This window comes from Amblyomma mixtum, chromosome 10 (genome assembly GCF_055824585.1).
Source record: "Amblyomma mixtum isolate Tamu chromosome 10, ASM5582458v1, whole genome shotgun sequence".
Lineage (NCBI taxonomy): Eukaryota > Metazoa > Arthropoda > Arachnida > Ixodida > Ixodidae > Amblyomma > Amblyomma mixtum.
Genome location: NC_143021.1, coordinates 151,835,598 through 151,846,645, shown reverse-complemented (window position 1 = coordinate 151,846,645; position 11,048 = coordinate 151,835,598). Strand labels below are relative to the sequence as shown.

At 43.6% G+C, this 11,048-nt stretch overlaps 1 protein-coding gene across 1 annotated transcript; it reads right to left on the bottom strand.

Annotated features, from left to right (window-relative positions):
• Positions 1–293: 293 nt before the first annotated feature.
• Positions 294–3,974, bottom strand: LOC149327390 (sulfotransferase ssu-1-like). Its single transcript, XM_089564088.1, has 2 exons — positions 3,789–3,974; positions 294–2,408 (listed from the first exon to the last, which is right to left on the bottom strand). The coding sequence occupies exon 2, from the start codon at positions 2,403–2,405 to the stop codon at positions 1,455–1,457; it is 951 nt and encodes a 316-aa protein (XP_089420214.1). The 5' UTR covers positions 2,406–2,408; positions 3,789–3,974; the 3' UTR covers positions 294–1,454.
• Positions 3,975–11,048: the final 7,074 nt, after the last annotated feature.

Genomic DNA, 11,048 nt, shown 5'->3' with positions numbered 1-11,048 from the left:
TAGCAAAATTATACATTTGTACATCTTGAACAAGATGCTGTTTCTGATATCAACTGTTTTTCAGTAGGAGGCAAGAACCTAGATCCTGTTTCTCGCCTTTAAAAACGAGCTATTCGTATGATAACTTATTCAAATAATACATACCCCAGCAGGCCACTCTTTCAGCAGCTTCGTATCTTACCCCTATCAATGGCATATAAACTGAAGGTAGCTGAAATAGTAAACAATGTAATAAAATCTAACAACCCCCTGCCCCTTAGTTTATTTAGATTACCAATGAAACAAACAAGAGCTGCAACCAACAATCTATTTAATTTACCACCTTGTTACAATATGTACGGCCGGAGACTCCTAGAATACAGCGGAGCCCATGTGTGGAATGAAATCCCGAATGAAGTTAAAGAAAAAAATAACTTTTCGGCATCGTTAAAACACTATTTAATTTCCATGGAAATGTAGGAATGAATTCAATTGTGTGTGTTAATCTTGAAGTTTTTTATTTTACACGGTCTGCAGTAATATTGTACTTGTTTTGTATTTGGACCCCTCACTAGCCGTAAAGGCTATGGGTCCAAACAACAGTTTGTGTACTGTTTCTGAGAATAAAAAACGATAAAATTAAAAAAAAAACTTATTTTCCATTGTGAAGACTTTGTGGTCACTGGAATACTAGTTTATTACAAGTTATTGAACAGCAATTAATTGCGAATATACCTTCTTTACTTCAGTAAAATCGATGTCACTCGCTAGTTGAAGTCGCCATGCGCTCTTTTGGAGGTATAGTCGTTTCAGTGTGGGGGTTTGTTGAACCCCGTTTTCCACTAAACATTTTGAAACTCCACAGATGATAGTCTGGTCTATCAGGTTTAATTTCCCAAAGGAACTCAGCTATGAGGGACGCCGTAGTGAATGGCGCCTGAAATTTCGAACACTTGGGGTTCATTAACGTGCACGGACATCACAGAGTACACGGGCCTCTAGAATTTCACCTGCATTGAAATTAGACCGCCGCGGCCGGGTAGAACGCGCGTCCTTAGGGTCAGCAGCGCAGCGTCATAACCACTGAAGAGTCAAGTGTTAGGACTTCTCTATTTTCCACAATCTAAAGAGGAATGTACTCATTACTAAGAATATCAAAAAAACAATTTCCACCATTTTCATTACCTTAATGTATCAATAGGAGCGTAAAGTGTTCAAGAAAATTATCTATTCATATAAAAAATGTTTAAATTGGAGCGGAAAATTTTCTCAAGCTGGAATCCGTCCCCTCGCTTCGATGTTTAAGGGCTACCATGGCAAGAAACAAAAAGTGCGCCAATTAAAAAAAATAAAATTATTCAAATGAAAACCACACGCAAATTTCCGCAACATTGCTCGTTATGAGTATGAAGTTGATACCTCATTAGAAACTAAAAACTTTGTTACATTTCGGGTGCGCACATTGCTTTCTGTATTTACGGAATATCGACATCTTTCCACAAGCTCATGAGGTCGGACCCTGCAGTGGCTTCTGCTATCCTCTCCTTCATTCGTCGGATCTGCTCTGCGGAGAAATGATTCCTCCAGTCGCCGACCTGGCCCTTGCGGATGAATTCTCCAGTCATTGGTTCCCGTGTAATATCGATGACTTGGCGAACGCCTTTCAGAAGCTCCGGCCTCAGTCGCTTGAGAAGCTCTGGTTCACTCAAGTCGTCTAGTTTCGGTGGCTGTGGGCTAACCATCACCTTCTTCTTCATGTGTTGTACGCTAGTATTCTCAAGAATTCGTTTCAGGAGCTCCGGATTGTCTTTCAGCTTCTTCTCCTGGTCTTCGCCGATGAAAGCCGCGATCTTCAAAATTCCTCGCGTAGTGTCGCGCTTGAGGTCTTCGTACGTCAGGAACAGAACGTTGGGGTCGTTGCGATGCTCGTACCATGAGAGAACATTCTCGAAGTAGTCTCCGAAGTCGACCCGTCCTTGAAGAAACAGTTCAAAGAACTGATCAAATGTCCCATCTGCGAACTTGTACGGTGGAAGATTTCTTGTGTGGTAGTAGAAGGACACGCAGCAGTCGTAAGGATTCCTCGTAATGTAGATGTATTTGGCTTCAGGTGAGTACGGGTTCTTGTGGAAAGACAGGTGTGTCTTGAATGCGGCTGGCCTAGGGGCGTAAGCAGCAGCATCTCCACCCTGCAGCTCCAAGAAAGGAAGCCGGAGGACAAGATCCAGGGGGTCGCTGCTCTCGGCGCCGTTCATCAAGATGTTGTACACAATGTGCTGCGTCCAGGTTGTCCCGCACTTCGGGTAGCTCACGATAAACAGGTCATCAGGTCGTGGCTTGTATGCCAAGGTGGAGCGAACGGCGTCGTCGGGGAAATGCTTCCCTAAGTAAACGCCGTCTAGTGTCCGAAAGACTTCCGCTGCCATTGCCTGAAATTGGAGAATGCAGTTGTTAGCTTACTTGATTTATTCGAATTTCGACGACCTTCTACTTTCTTCTCAGAAAGCGAGCACCGTACAATCTAAACAGCAGTGCACACAATCGTTGCAAAGGCTCGCTGAAATCTGTGTCGTGCTGAAGAGTGCCGCGGGAGGCTTGTTTTAAGATATCGTAGTATTTGTCGTCTCATGGCAAGAACCACACGATCTTGGGGAGGCGATAGCGGACACTTGGCACTTGGGTTGTATGATAAGCTGAGCCGCATCTCAGCTTATCAGACCACCCAAGTGGCTAACGACGGCAGCACATATTATGGAACGATAAGCACTGCGCCGGCCGAATGGTTTAAGTGCAGCAAGCATTTAAGGCAGGAATAGACACGTCGCCATTTCCTCGTTTTGAAAAGGTTTCCTGCAGCATTGTATTGCGGCCCCATTCTTTTCGAAACCGGCTAGTACCTTTCTTCGTTTGCAAGTATTGCTGTGTAGCGCGCTTTCACAGCGCAAAGTCCAGACGTCAGTTTTCTTGTTACGTAGCTCAGGGCTGTTATGGTCCATCACAAATATGCAATGTCCTCGTCATTAGTGTTACCTGATGGTCGTGTAGTATATGCTCCAGGGGCTACCTGGAAGTGCTTTCAGAATATTAATGCTTTTTGCAATCTTTTGGCGACGAATGAATATTAAGAAAAAGGTGGAAACAGCTTAAAACCGCACTAGGAAATGTCCATTTTGTAACACCGTTACAAAACAAGATGCGTAGACAAACCGCCCCACTGTTAACTCGACGCTAACGGCTTCTCGAAATTGCTCAGGATGAAGCAGAAGGGGTTAAATCGCAAACAAAAACTAGTGCCATTTTTTTTGGAATCCCGCAAAAAAGAAACTAAAATCTTAATACTACGTTCTAGCTTTTAACATACGGTTTGGTCAAGGTCACTAAGGTCATCTGATATGTTATCTGACATCATTCGAGTATGAATAAATAATCGCTTGATAAATAAATTTCGAAAGGCGTCACTGAGCAAACACGGGAAAGAAAGCGTCGTTCGCTCGTTGCGCCTGGCTTCGAAGCGAAAGAATACAAAATGCTCCAACATTTCGGGGTGGACATTGCTTTCTAATAATGGCCTGAGACGTAATGCTTTGCGTCTTTGACTTCACTGAGACACACAGACACACACACACGCGCATACAACTCCTACATACCTACTTTGCTTCGTACGGCGGACACTTGTCGGCATATGCATTCACCTCAGTTCAGCGCACTCACCTTTCATTCATTCAAATCCGAATGCTTTAAAATGAGCCTTCTGAACGTTGGGGTAGCGTTTCTTAACCGAAAATGTAGATGTGAAGAAGGATACGCACCTGCACGCAGTTGTTAGCTCTGCCGTCGCTTTCGATGAAACTCACTCGACTAAAGCGCTTGCGCCGGCCGTTCTTGCCGGCGAAACCTGATCTAAACGAAAAGCCTTGAACGTGCAAGCGTCGGTGGTTAGTGTACAGAATGCTGCATCTCGGTCAAGGCCGATGATGTAATGCGCACTGACGTCACGCCGGAATCCTTTCGCCTTCGCAAAACGCTATCTCCTGCCTCACTGAGCGTGACGGTGGAAAGGAAAATCACGCGATGGGCCTTCGGCACCTATGCGCACTTCACGGAAATCGCTGGACGGGAGTCTGTTTTATCGGCGCTGCCTGTGCGGGTAAATGGATGGGAGAGATAAGCCCTTGCATGAGCGCGTATGTGTGTGATATTTGATAAATACTGCAAGATTAATGGGAAAAGATTCTCTCCCAAGCAATCTCTCTGTGCTTTCGTGTCAATTAAGCCGCCTTGAGTACTATAGACCTCTAAAACGCTAAAAAAAAACCGCCAAATGCCGACCGTTGGAGCGTCTCCGGTGTAGCATCTCACAGTGTCTTTCCAGCGCTCGCAACCGTCGATGTCACTTTACAATCTGCTTTTACAAAAAAATAGATCTGGATTCGCGATTTAAGGGTCAATTGATAGACCAACACTCAAACGCAAGGTTGAAATCCTATCTGTTGGAATGAAAGAGGTGTCCATAATCTGAGACGCTTCGCTTCTGTTAACAGACGAAAAAAATATGTCACTTAAGTCTAAAAAAAACGTTGACTAAAGTCATCTTGGGCTTGCACATGTAAGCTGATGAATGCTCTGGATTTAGAGCGAGCATCGCGAATTGTATATGTTGCTACTAGTGTTTATTGTGCGCCCTTTCACGAATGATTCTCTACAGAAATGCGATGGCCACTGCATGGAAAACTAGCTAGTATATGTTCATGCATATTTGAGTCCTCTTAATAATTTACAAGAAAGATCCGGACCACAATATCTATAGTTTCATCTTTCTTACACTATGCTCGCCGCAAGCAAACGCGTTTGCGACAATGAAAGCTCAACGGTAACTGAAGGAACGTTTCCTTCAGTCCTGTCGTACTTCAAAATTTAATGATTAATTTTTTATCTCATTCATCTAACTAGACATATTCGATGCAGTGGCAGATAACAATGAAACTGTCTAAGAATGGGAAGAAATGTAGAATGCAAACTTAATGATGAGAACAGGAAACGCGAAATAGGAATTTTTCTGTTTTAAATCACAATTAATTTTATAATCGCAGACAGTGGACATTGTCTGCCCATTTGAAATGAGCATAAATGTTATGTTTCAGTGCGGTGAGCGAAAAAAAAATTGATTATTATGTCACAGGAAGGATCTGAGAGTGTATTGAAAGAAAACAAACTGTAAAAACACTATAGCGTAAGTTTAAAAAAAATTTACTTGGCGTAAATTTAGCCATCATTGAAGCTTAGTCTTCATTAAAGGAATGAGGCGATGTCTTTTAGTACCGATATCTATGTCGAACGAGTGGCCCCGACATCCCGCTGGCAAAGTTAATGTGTGATTGAAAATTTCATAACAGTCCTTAGGACGAGAAAACAAGTACGCCGTCGAGCAGTGTGTTTTGAAAGGATTGGCTCTTGAGAGCACAACAATCGCTTTATATAAAGGTGTAAGAATTTCGGAAATGGACAATCTCCTCGCAAAACTCTGTAAATACTTCTGTCGATAAACACGCAAGCTCGGGGCAGGTGAGCTGGTCACTCTCCTGGGCATCAAACGCATTTATAGAGGACAGCAAGGCGCCTTGCAGAGGAACGTGCAGCAGGCTGTTATCGCAGTAGCGGCCAGAGAAAAAAAAATGTCTGGAAAACTGACGCCGTGCAAAATAAGAGAAACTGTTAAAAATGGTCGCAATGCGGCAGATCGTTAATCTCGGTTAGTGTGCACAACTCAGTGTTTGAAGAATAGTGTGAACTAGACAGCTTTTCATTTGAAATTATGTCTTTTGATCATGAGTGACAAGTCTGATGTAGTAGTGCGTCCTGACACAGATTGTCAGCATCTAAGAGAACCAAATGTTCAGGTAAGAACGGTCGCTACTAGTAAGTGACGATCCAAGTGCTATTAGTATGCCAGCATGTTGAATATGGACGGCTACCGAGGGGAACTGCGTGCTTCTAAGAGGGACATATCGGTAGGCAGCTCAGGTAGGCAGCTCTCAGCTCTATATGTTTCTTAAATTTTTACCGCCTAATATTTTCCGTCCGCTATCCTGGTCGCTACTGCGTACAATCGGAGTAGCTCAAACCCTCATTCACTCCACAGTACAAAAATATCTTTAACAAGGGGGCCTAAAGAGACGATTAAATTATCATGGCTCCCATCGGTCACGTCGTGACTCGTTGATGGCTTGCTAATGGCTGAAGTACAATGACTATTGCTCGCAGTAGTCCGCCCGTTAACTCTACGCACAATAAGCACAAGGTTGGTTTACGCACATAAAGCAATGGTTTGTCGACTTAAAAAATCTTACCTTCATCCAAAAGAACACCAAACAAGGCTCTGTCAAAAATATTTGTATTCGAATGCGATTCTCGGTTTTACGAGCTCTTCGGAGAAGAGCAGAATCCTCGTCTCTATGTTGCCTTTCGTGTCCGCTGCAGCGCCAAGACGCCATATATAACACCACCGCACCAAGGACAAGAAGGCGGTGCTCAAACGTCATTTAGTTGGAGGCAGCAACGGGTTTGGTGGTTTATTACTCGTGCTCGCTCCTTTTTTTTTCATTGCACTTAACAACATCGCAAGTTTTTCTTGCACCTAGGTGGCGTAACTATGTCTGCGCATCGAAATGTACACTTCGTTACGCTTGTGTGTTCTTTCAACTACTCAGTTTGGCTCACGGGCTATTGCAGATCATGTTGACATTTGAGGAGGAAAAACCAAATTACATGCTCTCTCTCTCAAAGCTCGCAACTGGGCATTTTACCTTCCCTCTCCCAGGAGGATGACAGAGGGTCTCCGCGTTCATTACACTGATCGGCAGGATTGCCTGTAAGGTCCATGCGGGAGGAACATCTTTTTCTCACGCGGCTTGCATGTGCCACTGCAAGGCTGTGCATTTGCTATATGAGGGGTGAAAGTGGATCTTGTAAAGCGGGCACTTTGCTAAAAAACAAGCATTACAAGGAAGAAAGTGGAATTCGCTCGGATTTGTGAATTGCAGCTGAAGAGAAGAAAGCTTTTCGCTCATCAGGTATTTATATCAGTTGTGTGTAAAGGCTGCCTCATAGTTTATTTCAATGCGATACCGTTAAGGAGCTCGTTTTGCAGAAAATGCAACATTGGCGTCGTTGACTGTAAAGAAAAAATCGACGCAAAATCCACACAGAAGCAACCTATGGGGAAGGTGGGCCACCTAGGTTCCGTAACCGTGTCCCGTCATTGTAACCTGCCGACCAGATTGTGAGCAAGGTGCGCACCATTGCAGGTGGGGATGAAGTAAATGACTGGTGGTCGCTACAGGTTGCTCGAGGAGAGCAACATGGGTCGCACAAGGGGTCGATGGAACCTAATAATGCAATCGTGTAATACCCTAACCACCGAGATAAAATGTCCCCCATTTTTTGTGCAGGTTTGTAGATATCACAGTCCTGTTAATTTCAAATCGAATCTCTATTTGGTGATGGTGATTTGCCCAGGCGTCGTTCATGAATGCATTTAATTGCTTAGAATCATTTTGTTTGTTGCAGTTTTGTTATGTGGCGAAGTAGAACCTGTTCGGGCCCAGGGATAGAACAGCAACTCGAGGAAATTCTTAAGAATAAAATCGCTCATTGAAGGGAACTAAAGTCGATAAGAGTAAAGCTAGACTCAGACGTTTCGATCACAAGTTGAAGATTGGTAATCAAAAGTAAACTGGACGCGTTTCGTGAACTGTGCAAATGGTGGAAGCCTGTGAACACTTGCTTGGAGATTTGAATAAAGCGAGAGTTCCGCTAAAGAAAAAAGTGGACTATCTTGAAAATTATTCTCGACGAAACAATCTGCACATTTATGAAATTGAGGAGTCTGAAACAACGACGGTAGATGGTCTTGAAGAACTTGTTCTGACGAAAATACTCAAGCACAAACTGATTAAAAGTAGGGAGTCTGCACAGAATACACCGAACAATGACAGAGAATGAAACGCGTCCTGTGTATTTGAGTCTTCTTTTATTTCCCTTAAAACGCGAAACTTAACAATGATTCGTTCCTGAACGGGACTCCCACGTCCATTTTAGAGTAACTTTCGAAGAAAGATCACAAAGCTACTCTGGACGACTGTTAAAGATAATAAGAAGCCTGAGGATAAAGTGTACGTTAAGTATTAAAAGGTTTGGTTTGCTTTGTGGGGTTTAACTTCCACAGCGATTCAGACTATGAGAGACGCTGTAGTTAAAGGCGCTTCGGAGATTTATACCACCTGTGGTTCCTGAACGTGCACTGACATCGCACAGTACACGGGCCTCTAGAATTTCCCTTTCATCAAAATTCGACGGCCGCGGCCGGGATCGAACCCGCGTCTTTCGGGTCAGCAGACGAGTGCCGTATTCACAGAGCCTCCGCGGCGACACGTTCATTGTTACAAATAATGGTACCTCTTTCAGTAAAACGGAGTCAGGAGCGGGAGTAGCACGTTTCTAATTAGTTTTAAACCGTATCCCCAAAATTACTACCATTGACATTAATTCCGCAAACTTATTTGTACTCACCATCATCATCAGCAGCATGGCTACGCCCACGGCAGGGCAGAGGTCTCTCCCATAACTCTCGTAATCTCTTCCGCCCATCTTTCTGCACCCCCCCCCTGCTACGCTTGTATTCTTTTGTAATCCAGACCATCATCCTCATCGACAAGCGGTTACATTTCCTTCGCATTACATGCCCTTCCCAAGCCCGTCGGTGCTAGCGACATGAAAAGTGGACGCAATTCGTAAGCAGATTGAAATACTTTTTCTGGCCACCTGAATTCGAAGGGCAAGAAAAATTCTTGTTTGACCGGCGGCCATTTCCATGCCCCTGACTTATTCTTCGTTGCATTGTGAGGCGCTTTCACAATAGGACCTTGAAGGCACCTAGCCTCGAACATCTAGTTGTAAATGCTTGGTTTGGTTTGGTTTATTCGGGTTTAACCTCCCAAAATGACTCAGGCTATGAGGGACGCCGTAGTGAAGGGCTCCGGAAATTTCGACCACCTGGAGTTCTCTAACGTGCACTAACAACGCACAGCACACGGGCCTCTAGAATTTCGCCTCCATTGAAATTCGACCGCCGCGGCCGGGATCTAACCCGCGTCTTTTGGGTCAGCAGCCGAGCGCCGTAACTACTGAGCCACCGCGGCGGGGCAGTGTAAACGCTTGGATAAAAAATAATATAAAAGTGCAAAACGTGAACGTCATGTAACGGAGAAGTAAATACTTTCTAGGGAGCTGCTGACTTTGCCTCGAGTCTTCTGAATATGACGTGAGTCAAGTAAAAAACCTCGTACGGTGGCGCCGCTCTTTGTCCAGCGCAGTGGTACTCTTAAGGTCAATATTTAGGGTCACATGCCGCTCAGCGTTCGGCCACCGCGCTTCTATCCCTGTTCCTTTGTTTGACATCCGCTTTTCCTGCTTTATTCTTTCAGGGAAGTTCTTCGTTTCGCCAATGTACGACGCCGAGCACTTGGCGAAACTATGAACTTCACCAAAAGATTATACATTTAATAAATACCAACATTATATATCCTCTTCTGATCTGTGCTCACAAGGTGCTCTTCCAACATTAGCCTCGCGAAAAAAGCATGAAAGGCAAAAATTCTTGCAATTAATTACATTTATTCAGCTTAATATCTACAAATTCAAAATTTTCGTAATTCGGTCGCACAAGACAACAGGGCATCGTCATACCATATTTACTCTTGCTTCTTTTTTCACAGATTGTTTCAAACATAGTTTTCTCCAAAGAGAGATTAAGGAGTGGAATACCCTACCTAACGGTGCTGTACAGTGCATGTCCGTTACAGCCTTCACAAAAGCATAACCGACGTTCTACTTTCTCCCATCTAATGACTGTTTTATTGTTCAGTGCATCCAGCTTTGTATGCCTGTTATATAATGTTATGATTCAATGCGTGCGGACTACAAATATTTTTCTCTTTCTCTCCAAGCGTTGTTAACAGTATGCATTGTTTTTCTTTTTCTTAATACCTGGCTTAGAATGCAATAAGAGTTCTTTCACTAATCTTATTGTTTGCACTAGTGCAAAAACGTCACGAAGGGCTGATATTATCAATAAATAACTAAAATAGTGATCGGATTATGCTCATTTTTTGAAGAGCTGTGACGACTTCTGGTCGCTAGTGTTATCGCCGATGCACTTTTAAGTTGGGTGCTGCTGACACCCCTTTATTTTGGTTTAATACTGTCATCTCTCCTGTAGTACGAAATCGGCAGTCAGAAAGTCATAATTTGAAGGTTTTCTGCACAATCCTTTCCCTAAAGAAAGTTGTAGTTGCTAAGGAAAGACCTTCTGATTGATAAAGGCATCAGCTGTAGCAGATTACTGCCTTGTTTTCCTTCAAAACTGCTGCAAGTTTGGTGGAACACGAAGACAAAGCACATCTCCGAATCTTCGTAGTTCTATCGTTTATAATTCTCAAGCACTTCCTGCAGCGCGAAAGAAAGCTTTTATACCTCTCCTAAGAAGACCACCCCAGCCTGAAAACTCTTTCCAGATGCAGAGAACACATGTGGTACGCCATGATTCAGTTTTCCTTTCTATAGGACGCAAGTGCTTAGTGTTCACTGGGCCTGGAAAAGAAACTAAAATTGTAATGTTGTTAACAGCACTTTCAGCGTTTCGTTCCAGACAGTGAATCTCAAGGTAGCATGTTTACCCACAAGATGAAGAGGTTTCGGCCCAACATCAAAAAGCAGATGAAGACGTAATGTATGCCCAAATCGACCTAATAAACATGTCTGATGTAACAAATTGTAACCATGGGAATAAGCACGAGGACAAAGACTTTGAATGAGAAGATTCGGATGTTACCAATCTTGAGGACTAGCTAATAGAATCGCCTGGGGAGGGCGACACTGCAAGCGCAAAGATAATGTGTAAAATGTCCCATGTTGTCTTTTGTATGAGAAACGAAAATAATAGCTTGAAGCTCTTCCGTGTGGTGTACAAGCAGGTATTCATTTATTTATCGTGTCAATGTACAGCAAGTGTT

Bases quoted from the DNA above. Each gene is read 5' to 3' on its own strand.
- LOC149327390 (XM_089564088.1), bottom strand. From the start codon at position 2,405: ATGGCAGCGGAAGTCTTTCGGACACTAGACGGCGTTTACTTAGGGAAG.